Source organism: Fistularia commersonii, chromosome 15 (genome assembly GCF_037954325.1).
Source record: "Fistularia commersonii isolate RoL2024-O1a breed Wild chromosome 15, RoL_Fcom_v1.0, whole genome shotgun sequence".
In the NCBI taxonomy this organism is placed as follows: Eukaryota; Metazoa; Chordata; class Actinopteri; order Syngnathiformes; family Fistulariidae; genus Fistularia; species Fistularia commersonii.
The window spans coordinates 5319647-5335000 of NC_141298.1; the positions used below are offsets into that span (position 1 = coordinate 5319647).

The 15354-nt window shown below is 39.0% G+C and overlaps 2 protein-coding genes across 3 annotated transcripts in view; both read right to left on the reverse strand.

The window, feature by feature from the left end:
* Positions 1 to 8142, reverse strand: part of dicer1 (dicer 1, ribonuclease type III) — a 31435-nt gene extending 23293 nt beyond the window's left edge. The window contains exons 1-5 of one of the 2 annotated variants that reach the window (XM_086160237.1): positions 8031 to 8142; positions 1844 to 1948; positions 784 to 982; positions 520 to 682; positions 227 to 357 (exon numbers count right to left, since the gene is read on the reverse strand). In XM_086160237.1, the coding sequence (XP_086016363.1) occupies positions 227 to 357; positions 520 to 682; positions 784 to 897 (408 nt within the window). In that variant the 5' untranslated portion in view covers positions 898 to 982; positions 1844 to 1948; positions 8031 to 8142. The remainder of the gene's footprint in view (positions 1 to 226; positions 358 to 519; positions 683 to 783; positions 983 to 1843; positions 1949 to 8030) is intronic. The other variant, XM_086160236.1, reaches the window with a different exon arrangement.
* Positions 8143 to 14238: 6096 nt separating this feature from the next.
* The window catches only part of clmna (calmin a), a 38817-nt gene continuing 37701 nt past the window's right edge, over positions 14239 to 15354 (reverse strand). Inside the window, exon 13 of the mRNA XM_086160275.1 lies at positions 14239 to 15354. This exon is cut by the window's right edge and continues 665 nt beyond it. The gene's annotated coding sequence lies outside the window, so the exon portion shown is untranslated.

Sequence of the window (15354 nt, forward strand, 5' to 3'; positions counted from 1 at the left end):
TTTACTTCCAGACCTGAGGTTAACATCATCTAGTTTGAAATGGTTCCCAGTTCAAAACCAGGACTTTATTATAATATAAAATATTTTACAAACCATCATGGAAACATTAAACCCAGACACAAGATTTTTCTTTTAGCCCTAACCTAAGCTCTCATGCTTTAGAAAAAAGGAAAAACAATGTGGAAACAGAGACCTGACGGTAAAAGGCAATTTAAATGTTTCATACCTGTTTATTGATTATCTCTTGACTCCACTGTTGGTCAGTCCATGCTGAGGTCTCCTCCAAATCTGTGTACTCCCCCACCTGGAGGTCAGAATGAGTCCTGACTGCAGCTGCTTGCTGAACCACAGACGAGGCTAAATGATAACACAGAAGACATTAAATAACTTTGAAAGAGTACCTTGAAGTATTTGTCAAACGACAGCTATGCAATACATTGAAATTAACAGTAAGTGGAGTGACCTTGAAGATTAGCAGAGACAACTTATACACATGCATACATTTCTCTTAGGGGGTACCTGTGTTTACTAAAAATACGGTCCTCTTCGCATTTTCTTGGTAATTTCCACGGATTTGGTGGGAGAGCTCTTTTGTTAGAAGTACTGCAATAAAGGTCTTCCCTGAGTCAGTATTCAAGCAGACGATAGTATTACGTTCAAGAGCTGCTTCAAGAAGTTCTACCTGTGAAGGAAGGGTCAGGTTAACAGACTTGTTCAGAGGAAAACACCAAATAGCATTCAACTGATAAACACATCTTCAAAAACACAATGCAATGTCCTTGCCTGATATTTCCTAGGTGTATAGATGTTATCATGGATAGCCTCCTGCTGCCATGGCAGACCAAAGAAAGGCCCCATGGGTGACGTGGCAGGGGTGACCAGCTGTAGGCCTGCCATGCTTCCGCGAGGTGGAGGTGAGCAGATTGAGCTCCTCCAGTCAGCCACTTTTTTTCATTTCATTGTCACTCTTCTAAGAAGTTCACTGGCAGGGAAAATAATAATACATGTAAACAAGCAACAGATGACAAATTGCTAAACTACCACACGATGCAGGGAGAATAGAGGCCTCAGCCACACAAAGGTGCCCTGTGCAGGGGTCTTTTTTAAACATGATTAACAATTTTTGTTTAGAGAAAGCTCATTTTTTTCTGTTCACCTATGCACAGAGTGATTTGTAACTGCTAAACAAACAACTTTTGACCAATAATGTATGCTAATCATTGTGAAAAAAGTTTAAGAATCTTTTGATTGTCGGATCTCAATAAAGGCTTACAGAACTCGCAATGGAAAAAAAAAATGTGTAAAGTGTGTTAAACATCGGAGAACACTATAGCTCCAAAGTAGTATATTTTGAGCTCTAGGAAAACCTGTAAGGAGATTCAGGGGTAAAATTTCAAGTCAACTCAATTAGAAATCCAGAATAGTTACCAATATTTAATTTTTTTTTATTTGGAAAAGGACATCTTATTTAGCACCTCAATATAAATTATTAAACACTCTTTTCAAGCACTTTGGCAGCTTGTTGAGAACTACAGAACAGCTGATCTCCAATTTCTGCACTAATACTTCGAGAAAAGATCAATCAGAGTTGGAATAGTCCAGATGCTATTTTTGATCATTTTTTTGATAAATAGATTAATAAGAGTGCTAGGCCGTGCTTTTATGGCGTTACAATATTAGCATGTGACATTTGGGAATATTTCACTTGTGGTATCAAGTCTAGTGTGTTCAAAGATTAAAAACATTTATATGAAGCATTAATACATAGTGCTTTTGAGAGATATCTTTGTAAATAGGCTGGAAAAAGGCTAACAAGAATCTATTTTTTCCAAAATATACTTACAGGTGATAATTGTGAATTTCTGAATAAGCAGACACTCAATCTGGGCTTCATGGCATATTTTCACTTATTAAACACCTCACACTCCACATTAAAGTTGAACCACCCCTGAAATGGCAAAAGCACAGAGAATTGTTAAAATCCTGTTTGTGCTATATTTCTACGTGTGATTTCACTGGATTAAAATTAAATATCATGATCCGAACAAATTCTTCAATATGAACAGGCATTGTTAATAATGTAATAAGTATTAAAAGGCAGAGATTCTGATGAATGTGGGCTGAGTTACATTTTAACTGTACTCTAATACTTAGATTTTTGTTTCCACATTCACACAAAAAATGAAAGAGCATAGCGAAGAGTACAACCTAAGTTTTTAACATATATTGATGAAAAATCATCATCGCATTATACATATTTGTACAAAAGCATTATAAATGTACCCAGTCCCTGGGAGAATATATAATCCAGACCAAATTCCATTTTTAGCTTCGCTTAAGTTCAACACTCGAGAACCACTGATGGAATTTAAAAGTTGGACTAAAAAAATGACATAGAAAAGGGAACTCATTGGCAGCTTCTGAATATCAAGAGTTGCCTGAAATTATATTTCTTCCATTGCACATAACACAACACCCTGACAGACATTTTTCCTTTGTGACAATAGCAATTAATATGCTCTGTTCTACAAAGTTTTATCCCTAAAAAAAACTGTATTTAATTGGGATGTTTCAGAGGATTGTAATCTGTTTCACACAGACAAAACACTAAAACAGCAGCTGAAAAGCAAAATCTATCTGAATATAGCGTACATGGATGAAATCAGGCAAAAATAAGATAATATGTCTTTCTTATATCGACTTTTACGACAGCTTTAAAATGCTTTCAAAGAAACAAAAGTGTACAGGGAAGACTATTGAGCAATGAGCTGTGTGCAATCAAGCATTCCCCAAACACCTATTTGCAGTGGTCAGCGACCAATGAAACTTTGGCCCATGCATATTGATTTTCTCCTTTTGGAGCTGCGAACTTTCTGAATAAGGCAATGCACTGTGTTTGGAAGCAGAGAGAGAGGAGGAAAGGCAAGAGTCTGAGACTGAGAGTTGGGACTATGACAGGAAAAGGTAGAGAATTGGTCAAAATGATGCAGAGAAGGAAGGTGGATATACTGTGTTTCCAAAAGACCAGGTGGAAAGCTAATAAGGCTAGAAGCTTAGGAGTAGGCTTTAAGTTGTACTATCATGGTACAGACAGGAGGAGACATGGAGTAGGAGTAATCTTAAAGAAGGAATTTGTTAGGAGTATTCTGGAGGTGAAAAGAATGTCAGATAGACTGATGAGTCTGAAACTGAAAATTGAAGGTGTGATGCTCAGTGTTATTAGGGGGGATGACCCCCAGGTGGGATGTGAGTTTGAGGAGAAGGAGAAGTTCTGGAATGTGTGAGATGAAGAGATGCAGAATATCCTCAGAAATGAGAGAGGGGTAATTGGTGAAGACTCAAATGGGTATGTTGGTGCAGACAATAGAGGGGATGAAGAAGTGATGGGATAAAACATTACACAGGATGGGGATGCAGAGGGACAGATGGTGGTACATTTTGCAAAAAGGATGGAAATGGTTGTAGTGAACACTTTTTGTCCAGAAGAGACAGGAACATAGGGTAACTTATAAGAGTGGAGGTAGGAGCCCGCAGGTAGACTACATCTTGTATAGACAAGGTAAACTGAAATATCAGCAACTGCAAAGTAGTTGTAGGTGAGAGTGTAGCCAGACAGCATAGGATGCTGGTTTGTAGGATGACTCTGGTGACAAGGAAGATCAAGAGGACAAAGGCAGAGCAGAGGACAAAGTGATGGAAGCTGAAAAGGGAGGAGTGTTGTATGGCTTTCAAGGAGGAGTTGAGAAAGGCTCTGGGTGGTCAGGGTGAGCTTCCAGATGATTGGGCAACAACAGCTAGTGTTATCAGGGAGACAGGTAGGAGAGGACTTGGTGCGTCATCTGGAAGGAAAGTGGATAAGGAGACTTGGTGGTAGAATGAGGAAGTACAGGAGTATATACAGACAAAACCATAAGCAAAGAAGAAGTGGGATACTAAGAGGACTGAAGAGAACAGACAGCAGTACAGGGCAATACAGCATCAGGTAAAGACAGAGGTAGCAAAGGCAAAACAAAGGGCGTACAATGACCTGTATGCTTGGTTGGACAGTAAGGAGGGAGAGAATTATTTATACAGGTTGGCAAAACCGAGAGATAAAGATGGAATGGATGTACAACAGGTCTGTGATGATTAAGGATAGAGAGGGAAATGATTGACAGACGCTAGAAGAGTAAAGGGAAGATGGAAAGAGTACTTTGAAGAGCTGATGAATGTGGAAAATTAAAGAGAGGTGAGACCACAAATTAGCAGAGATTAGTAAAAGTGAAGTGAGGAAAGAATTGAAGAGGATGAAGAGTGGAAAAGCAGTTGGTCCTGATGATATACCCGTGGAGGTGTGGAAGTGTCTAGGAGAGGCAGCGGTAGAGTTTCTGACTAGATTATTCAACAGGATCTTAGAGAGTGAGAAGATGCCTGTAGAATGGAAATGAAATGTGATGGTGCCCATTTTTCAGAATAAGAAGGGATGTGCAGAATTGCGGCAACTATAGAGGATTAAAGTTGTTGTGGCATACAATGAAGTTATGGGAAAGAGTGGAAACTAGGCTGAGAGCAGAAGTCAGCATTTGTAAACAGCAGTATGGCTTCATGCCTAGAAAGAGTACTACAGATGCAGTACTTGCTTTGAGAATGCTACTAGAGAAGTGCAGATAAGGCCATAGGGATTGTGCATTGTGTTTTTGTAGACCTTGAAAAAGCATATGACAGGGTGCCAAGAGAGGTGCTCTGGTATTGTATGAAGAATGGCAGAGAAGTATGTTAGACTGGTGCAGGACATGTATGCTAGATGTGAGACAATGTTGAGGTGTAATGTAGGAGTAACAAAGAAGCTCAAGGTGGAGGTGGGACTCCATCAGGGATCAGCTCTGAACCCCTTCTTGTTTGCAGTGATGATGGACAGGCTGACAGATGAGGTTAGACAGGAATCCCCATGGACCATGATGTTTGCAGATGACATTGTGATCTGTAGTGAGAGCAGAGAACAGGTTGAGGAAAATCTAGAGAAGTGGAGGTATTCTGGAAAGGAGAGGAATGAAAGTTAGTCGCAGCAAGACAGAGTATATGTATGTGAATGAGAGGAACTCAGGTGGAACGGTGAGGCTACAGGGAGTGGAGATCAAGAAGTTGGAGGATTTCAGGTACTTGGGGTCAACAGTCCAGAGCAACGGAGTCTGTGGAAAAGAGGTGAAGAGACGGGTACAAGCAGGTTGGAATGGGTGGAAAAAAGTTTCAGGGGTACTATGCGATGGAAGACTATCAGCCAGAATGAAAGGAAAGGTTGACAAGTCAGGTTGGAATGGGTGGAGAAAAGTTTCAGGGGTACTATGCGATGGAAGACTATCAGCCAGAATGAAAGGAAAGGTTGACAAGTCAGTGGTGAGACCAGGATGCTGTATGGCCTAGAAACAGTTACAAATACGAAAAGACAGGAGGCAGAGGTAGAGGTGGCAGGGGTGAAGGTGCTAAGGTTCTCTTTGGGAGTGACCAGGATGGATAGGATCAGGAATGAGTGTATCAGAGGAACAGCACATGTTAGATGTTTTGGAGAGAAGGTCAGAGAAGCCAGACTGAGATGGTTCGGTCAGAGGAGGGATAGTGAATGTATTGGTAGACGGATGCTGGAATTGGAGCTGCCAGGCAAGAGGTCTCGAGGAAGACCAAAGAGAAGACTTATGGACATAGTGAGGGAGGATATGAAGGTACTTGGTGTGAGAGAGGATACAGAAAATAGGGTTAGATGGAGATGGTTGATTCGCCATGGCCACTCCAGAAGGGAAAAGCTGAAAGGAGAAGACTATCATCCACCCATTTCTTCAGCTTACACTGGGCATGTCCAGGACATATGATGTCTGTGAAAGTGTAATTTTCCCTTTTCATCTAATCTACCAAACTATGCTGTGTAACAAGTCGAAAATAGGGAATGGGTGAACTTGATTTATATAAAAAGAGAGTAACCTTGCTGCCTCACACTGTCACTGAAACAATGAAACCCCATCCTCGGGTCTTGCAAAGTCAAAGGAAATTATTTTAATTTTTTATTGTGCAAGGCAACAGTATTGGGCAGTATGGTACCTTTATTTTCCAGATAAACTTCAATAATTGAATACACAACTTATTGCATAATTATCTGCACCTTCATTCACTTCAAATTGACTTGCCCCGAGGCAAACAGGGAAGCTCTAATGTTGAGCCCTGAATACAATTGTTTACAGTCAAGATACATTGAAAAGGGGCTGCCCCAATGCCATATAGAAGGGATCAAAACTCATTTGTACAAATTGTCCCTAATGGCTAGATGCTAGGTAGCTCTATGCCAATGAGCTTGGAGCATTTGAGCATGTAAATTCTATTAATTCTAAATGATTAGGGTTGAGTCACTGGAAAAGCACATGCTTGATTTCAGACATAGCGATAGCAGGGCATCAGGATGTCTAAGCAACAACTGTTAAATGATTACCGTTACAAGTAAGATTACAACTCCCCCTCCGATTAATGACATAAGTATCAACATTTATAATTGGCCTAACGGCCCCATTTCACGATGATCATATACCGCCATTTATATTCATTTTTGCAGTGCTCTTTGCAATAAAGAAGGCACCCACAAGATATTACATTTCAGGCACAATAAGTACTGACTGCTTGAATCCTGGCCCCTGCCTTTGCTGCTCATTTGAGGATATTTTGCACACCACTGTACCAAACTGTATTGGAGAAAAAAGAACTACGGGGACAAATTGACATGTATCTTCTGTCAATGTATTTTTATAGGACAGGTTAGTTTAACTAGTCTGTTGAGGTCACTGATGGGAAAAAATGCATGTATGTAATGAGGTAAATCAATGTTCAAAAGACAGGCTATCAACACAACCACAAAGGCTTTGAAAGGGGCCTCCGTTTCAAAGAACATAAAATACGAAGCCGGGGGCAAAAATCAAGATTTATTGGCCAACAAGTTTCTTATATACCAATATACCAAAGCACCGGGGAACACTGGTTAATACAAACTGACTTTGCAACACGTCTAACATTCTTATACAATATTAGACACAGAGTGAAGACAAAAGATAAGTTGATTATTTTTTCACTTTAAAGCAGCTATGTCAAACAAGGTATACAACAGGAACACAATGTTCAGAGCAACATTGAGCCTAAACAATTCATATTCACAGCGTTAACAGCTTCAACTGTTTCGACGTCGCACTATCACACGGGATATTGGCTCGCGTTAATATCATTACATATAATTTTAAACGATGAGTTTCGCCGCGCAACAACTAACTTGTGGCAATTTTACGTGTGGAAGCAGTAAAGTTCACGTTTCTTGAGACCACGCAGGGCAACGTTAGCTAACGTTAGCAGTCACGCAGCATCACCGTGTACAGCCAAGTTTACACTCGTGACTGTCAAAATTATTTCTTAGTTACTGGTTTTCGAGCGGTTACAGATAGCATTAACTGTGACTCAGAAAACGGTCCAAACGCGGACGACGGTTTGTGGAAAACAACAATGATTCCACTAACCAGCACCTGACTGCTAACGTCACTGTGGAAAATTATTTACGTTCTTTTTAGCTCGGGTGTCAATTATTATTGACTTGCAAAATAAATCATGGGCATATATAATGTACAGAATTTAGTCTATCTGTTAGAATGCGCAATAAACTGCGCATAAACTCAAAGTATTGGACCCCCAAGCTACCTTTCAGAAACGCCATGCACCATACACTAGCATGGCTAGCGATATTAATTCAAACGGATCGCGCCTGTCTGGGCGTATTTATTTGACTAACCATTGAAAACATTACGACTTTCATGGCTGAATTCACTGCATGCCTACAGTTATGTGATTTGTTGGACTAAAAAAAGACACTGCTTCATCCAAAAAATGCCAGCATGTAATGCAACAGTAACTGTAGCCGCCACCACGCACTATCACCATGTCAGCCCGCAAGCTAAGTGCTAGCATGGACAACACATCTGGTATCCCACCATGTTATTGAAAGATCGAAACATTTCAGGGCATATTCTCACCTGGTGTGTTATCCCGTTGTTGGTTTTGGCGATAAAGACTCCGAATAGTTGCTTTGATATCCCTACTGACATTCACTATAGCTGTCCCGATTTGGTGGGACCACTTCCGTTCGCCTGGGCCTCAGCTACGCCTGAATATTAACGTAAATTGCGTAGCCGGCTGACATACTACGGTACGCTGATCCACGAAAGTTAACGAGAATCCCTGTCGTGTGCTGGCAGTCCTGGGGCCCCAGCTCGGTCACTGGCCATGGAGTGTTTTGTTAGTTAATTTAATCATTATTATTATTATTATTGTTGTTGTTGTTGCTTTTGTTGTTGTTGTTTTTATTATTCATAAAAATAAAAACACATTTTTTGAAAAGAAAACTACATCTTGTGTATCTAGTCATTAGATCATATTAGATTATAGTCAACTTTATTGTCATTACACATGTTTGGATATAGAGTGACGAAATGCAGTGAGCATCTAATCAAAAGTGTAAAAAGCAGAAGTGTATAAGTACAGACCGGCAGTATTTACAGATAAATGCAGTATTTACAGAATAAATGCATTTTCTTTTCCAGCTAGGGCAAGTAGAGGTTGATACGATATGAGTAGAACTTGTACAGCTAGTGCAGGTATGGTGGATAATTGTTATGTGCAGGTTATGTACAAATAGGTAGTGCTTAGTGTGATTAACAAATGGCAATATACTGATGGAACTATAAATATATAGATGCCTTGTGGAACTCTACAGAATGGATAATATAGTGATGTTATATGGACATTTATACATAATTTCACAGAATATACAAGTATAAATAGTGTAACCTGATGAGCAGCTGCCAGACGCTATTGAAGACAATATGTTACAATCAGTTATACAGCTAAGAGAAATGCAGATTGCTGCAGAGCTGAGAGGAGCACAGTGAACAAGTGCTGGTGAGGATAAAAGGGTGGCAAAGATCACCTGTGGACAGACTTCAGTAGGGTGACCACCGTGGGGAAGAAGCTATTCTTGAACCTGCTGGTTTTGGTCTGCAGGCTTCTGAATCACCTCTTGGATGGGAGGAGCTGGAAGACTGTTGTTGGATGAGAGGAGTCTCTGAGAATACTGCGTGCCTGGTGAGGGCCTCTCTTCTTGAAGATATCCTCTATAGCAGGAAGTTGTGTGCCTCTGATGCTTTGGGCAGTTTTCACCTCCCTCTGTAGTGCCTTGCGATCAGCAACAAAGCAATTCCCATACCAAACTGTCACACAGTTTTTCACGATGCTCCCAATTGCAGAGTGGTAGATGTTACCCAAGATGTTAGCAGACAGATGGTTCTTTTTCAGAGTCCTCAGAAAGAAGAGATACTGATGGGCCTTCTTAATCAGGTTCTCAGAGATGTGGGTCCACAGGAATTCGAAGCTGGAGACCCATTCTACTTCCATGCCGTTGATGTGGAGGGAGCATAGTTGTATGTTGGAGAGAAACTGTTCTCTCCAACATACAACCGGAACAAAGAAGAAATGACACAGCTATTTTGCAAACCATTTTCTTTCATACTTGTTTCTTTGTTTTTATTCTTTTGTAAAATGAATCAAGCTCACAACACAAAAAGAAGAATTTTGAACAAAAAGTTAATGCACCCCATCTGGTCTTGTTAGAGTGTCAGTGTACCGTATGTCCTCTTGATGGCAGCAGTGCTGTACAGGCCATTCACTGAAACCTCTTACGCTATATAATTGTAAAATCTTGTTAAATGCCTTACTCAAGCACTCGCTCCGCCTGTCTCTCTCCACAATAACCTGCAAGAATGAACTGTAACACAGTAGGTTTTAGAAAAGCCCATCTATTGTGAGCATTCCTGTGACAACATTTTACAGATGTCTACTCCTGACTTTTATGAGGGAGGATGCCTAACCACGTAATTACATCTGACACCTATTGCACTATTGACAGTATTTCCAGCCACCTTACTGCACATCTCTAGACACAGAGAATTATTCCAAGGTATCTGATATTTAGTTCATTGAGTGTACACTTGAGAAGTATTAGGTCGCTACCTACAGTGAGGACAACAAGTATTTTAGAATAAAAATATGAACAACTTTATTTATCCCGAAGGAAATTGTTGTGCCAGAGTTTCAAGTAAAACATAACAATAATTAATAAATAATAAATAAATAAATAATCAATTTGATATACTGCTGATTTTTCAGCTTTTCTCACTTGCAAAGCACGTAGAGATCTGTAATTTTTCATCATGGGCACTCTTCAATTGTGAGTGATGGCATCTAAAACAAAAATCCAGAAAAACACATTGTATGATTTTTAAGTAATTAATTTGCTTTTTATTGCATGACATAAGTATTTGGTCATCTACCAACCAATTAGAATTGCGGCTCTCCGAGACCTATTAGTTTTTGTTCAAGAAGCCTTTCTGCTCTCCGCTCATTATCTGTATTAACTGCACCAGTTTGAACCCGTTACCTGTATAAAAGACACCAGTTCACAAACTCGATCAAACGACCTCCAACCTCTCCACAATGGCCAAGAGCAGAGAGCTATGTAAGGACGTCAGGGATAAAATTGTAGACCTGAACAAAGCTGGGGTGGGCTACAAGGCAAGAGGCAAGTGGCTTGTTGAGAAGCAACAACTGTTGGGCACAATTATTAGAAAATGGAATACGTCCAAGATGACGGTCAATCTCCCTCAGTCTGGGGCTCCATGCAAGATCTTCCCGCATTGATGCGGGGCATCAATGATCATGGGGAAGGTGAGGGATCAACCCAGAACTACGCGGCTGGACCTGGTCAATGACCTGAAGAGAGCTGGGACCACAGTCTCAAAGAAAACCATTAGTAACACACTATGCTATCATGGATTAAAATCCTGCAGCTCATGCAAGGTCCCATGCTCAAGCCAGCACATGTCCAGGCACATCTGAAGTTTTCTAGTGACCATCTGGATGATCCAGAGGAGGAATTGAAGATCATGTGTTCTGATGACACAAAAATAGAGCTTTTCAGTCTAAACCCCATTAAACGTGTTTGGAGGAAGAAGAAGGATGAGTGCAAACCCAAAAACGCCATCTCAACCAAGAAGCATAGAGATGGAAACATCATTCTTACGGGATGCTCCTCTGCAAAGGGGACAGGACAACTCAACCGTTCTGAGGGGAGGATGGATGGGGCCATGTATCCTAAGCTTTGGCCAACAACCTCCTCTCCTAAGTGAGAGCCTTGAATATGGTTTGTGGCTGGGTCTTCCAGCATCAAAACGATCTGAAACACACAGCCAGGGCAACTAAGTGGTGGCTCCGTAAGAAGTATCTCAAGATCCTGGAGTGGCCTAGCCAGTCTCCAGACCTGAATCCAATAGGAAATTTTTGGCGGGAGCTGGAAGTCCATATTACCCAGCGACTGCGGGCTTCTGTAATCACCTAAGGAACTTAGCATGTCCCTGTGCGATGAGCTGAACAGATGTAAGTTAGACATATTGGTTAAGAACTTTTTATTGTTTTACATGACAGTGACTTTCAAAACACTAGAATAAAACAAATGTGTAACTTAACATGATATATTGTGTACTCCATGTAAGCAGTTTAACCTTGTAGCATTGTACAGGAACACAGAATGCGGGCAGCATAGAATGCTTTTTTTATACAGTTACCTTGTAAGTGTATCAGGATAACAGGTGTCTTGCGATGACTGTAAACCCATTTAATTTCAAAACAGATGGAGTATAGTTTTTACTTATGTTGTCACTGAACCTCCCGTTCTAAATGAAATGCCTCGGGTTCACTGCTCCATTACATGCTATTCCAGGCCAAACTTGTGTCAAAATGTACCTCAAAAAGGAACGAAAAAGCCCTGTAGATATTGTTTGCCCTTGGTTTACGGTTAATCGGCCACCCCAGAACTAGACCACCACAAGTTATGGAAAAAAGGAGCAACAAACCATTGTCAACACAAATCTTACTGCTTTTCTGTGTGTGTGTGTGTGTGTGTGTGTGTGTGTGTGTGTGTGTGTGTTTTGAAATGACCCTCCATCAGTAACATTAGTTTAAGAAGTGTTGAAACAATATTTCAGAGGTGAACTAAATCTGTTGCCAGTAGGTAATCTGAGAGTGCTCCATGACTGGTCGCAGCCACGTTTCCACTTTAACTCTTTGTAAACTGGGACTATTTTTATTTGTCATCATTTAATGCGAATAAACATTTCTCAGCAATGTGTTTTATGGTATAATGAACCACTGAAGGAAGAATAAGAAAGACAGGATTATAAACATATAGAAAAGGCAATGCATATACTTACTCTTACATACCAGATTAAAACATGAAACCCCTTTTTTACATTATAGATAACGCTTAAAATATTTGATGTTATACCATTATAAACAGTTCTAAAAGTAATGAAGAAGTAAGCATGGCTTTTATTTGTGATTATTTTGGAAGAGATTTCTCGAAAATCTATGATGCATGGTTTTGAAATCACCTTCATTTTATTGGTGGCGGTTTTGAAAGACTGTTTGATTGGTACTTGATTGCAATAAAATTCTTTGTTTAAAATCACAAAAACAAAAACTAGAGGCAGAGTATTGAAGTGCTTTCACATCTTCCTTGTTGAAATAATCTCAATCTAAACCTAGAACACCTGTCCTCTCGGTATGGTTCTATTTTACAGGTTTGCACTGGCACATTTTACACACAATACATAAATGACCACAACTTTTTAACGCATTAGTTCAAAAAGCTGCGGTACATTCAGAAATGTGTGTTCACATTTTCCAGTCTCACCATGTTAGCAATTCCCTTGTAAATCAAGTAGGTTTTCATATGAGTGACTCATGAATTTGCTGGTTCAACAACATGAATGGGAGGTAGTGACTGGTTATAAAGCACTGCATTTTAAAGGCAGGCTGAAGTGGTTGTTAGTACCAAACAGAGTTCCTATAATTACTTTACTGTAGAAAATATATCAATGTCGATTTTGACAATCTTTTGGAACTCTCAGTTTTCACTCATCTCTAACCAGACAGATTACTTTCTTGAGACCATAACCAAGCAGTACATTTGTGCTTATCAGTCAAAGTAAAATAAAAAAGGCATTTTTTGTATTTAAATGGCTTCCTTGATCAGTAATGGTCAATGTGCTGATACTCGCTGGAGATAGACAGGGAGGAAAAACACACCAATTTGAAATGTGATTCTGAATTTCGCTTTCTGTGCAAAAAGGGCAAGTTGCGGACTCTGTCTGAATTCATGTTTTTCCTGTTTGTTTGTTTGTATCATTGTTGTTGCTGTGTTGTTTTGGTCCCAGTGATGAGCTTTATACTGTAAGTATTCATGGTAAAACAGGAACATTACGTGCTGGAGGCTGCTGTACATGTTGAATGGGCAACTAAAAAAAAAAGGCCATGGTTAACTAAATGCGAGATGTATGTGATACTGCTCCAGTATAGTCACTGTTCAAAAATAGCATATAGAAGGATATTTCATTGTAAAGCATTCATTTACAAGCTTGGGTAAGCTCAGGCATAGCTGAATCAGTTAAAACATTTCTTAATCATGAAAAATGCATTCGCACATCATGAGCCATAAAACATTACAATGCACACTCTACCTCAATCTTTATACAGTATAGAGCAGGGGTAATGCTTTAGAGTACTCAGTGTCTTTAATCAGGATGAAGACAATCATTTCGACGCTGGGTTTGTGGTAAGCTGTGTACTTTCTTCATCGGCAATTCTGAACAGTCTTTGGCAATTTGTGTACTCTATACAAAGTGCAAGAAATCCGAAATACCCCTTGATTTAGACCATTTTCATGTACCTGCTTCAGTTCCAGCTTGAAGTCAGTTTCACTTTCAGCTTTAGGTTAAATGGCTTCTTCAGATAGGCACCTGTACATCCTTAGTATCGTCCATAGTATACATCTCTATCTACAAATCATTGTGTGCTATACAGTCACATAGTCTTATATCATTCTCTACTTTAAACAGAAATGAATCACAAATAGCAGCAGATCAAATTTGGGTGTATAAGGGATTTTTTTAAATGGAAAATATTGTTATATTTAGAAAATGAGTAAGAATATAAATTTCAAAATGTGATTTTAAGGAAAAAGTTGCAATGGCTTCTTCAACTTATTACATGTTGGTATATATATATTTTATGAGGACAGTAGCTTAATACAATTTGACTTCAAGGGAAATAAATAAAAAAAAAAAACATGGATTTTTTTTTTTTTTGTGAGATTTACATAATGTCGTTCCCCTGCTAATGAGTCCAGGAAGTTACCACCCATGGAAATACATCTTTTAATAGTAAATGTCTTTCTATGTGAATGTTAAACCCAGTCCCAGGTTATAGCTAATTTATAGATTATGGCTTAACTAAATAAACATTTTAAACAGCATCATTCAATTTTGGTGAGCCAACAGTCAAAACTGTAAGACACTGGTTCCAGATGTTCATATACACACTACCACTTTTCCTACCAAACCAGTGGACAAACCTTTTGCATTTAACCAGTTGTACACACACTTTGAAACAATTAAGACCAGTTGTCTGTTATGACATGCAATACCTGGCCACTAACTAAATAATTTCAAGGTTGCTAGTCGTGTATCTGGTTGGCATTATTTGTAACAATTACTGAAATGTACATTCAACTTTCAAAAAATAACATTTTTTATCGTGTTTCCTCTCGCCCAATGACAGTTGGAATAGGCTCTAGCATCACTGTGACCCGAAGTGCAGGATAAGCAGTAGATAATGAATGAATGAATGAATTAATTAAAATATCATGCATGCACAAAACACTATGAAACCTCAATCTATGATTAACTCTATCATGAGAACCTCAACAACTAAATCTTAGAAAATATGACTGAATTTTGTTACAAAAATACATACCAATGTATCCGATGTTCTCTTGTGAGAATTCACAGAACTGGGATCGGTGGCTAGTTAGCATCAAATATTGGATCAGATTAGTTTAAGTGGCAAGCATTTTGTAGCTGGAAATTCATATTTCCTACTGTGCATTTTTACAACACAGGTTTAGAAATAGTTTGTAATATTATGAAATAATACATGTATTTGGCTAATTTTAATCCCTTTTCATGAAACACTTTTTTGATTGAAATTATGACATTTTAATTATATTTCCTTATAAATGACAAATACATTTATAGCTTATAATTTTCTGTTGCGAAATGGAACATACAGTATTATCTGAAATACCTCAATGCCATGTAACAATTTAAGTTTCATCTATACTGTTTATTTTAAATGCTATGGCTTTTTCAGTAAATTTATTTATTTTTTTTCATTTCTTGGTGATTAGTT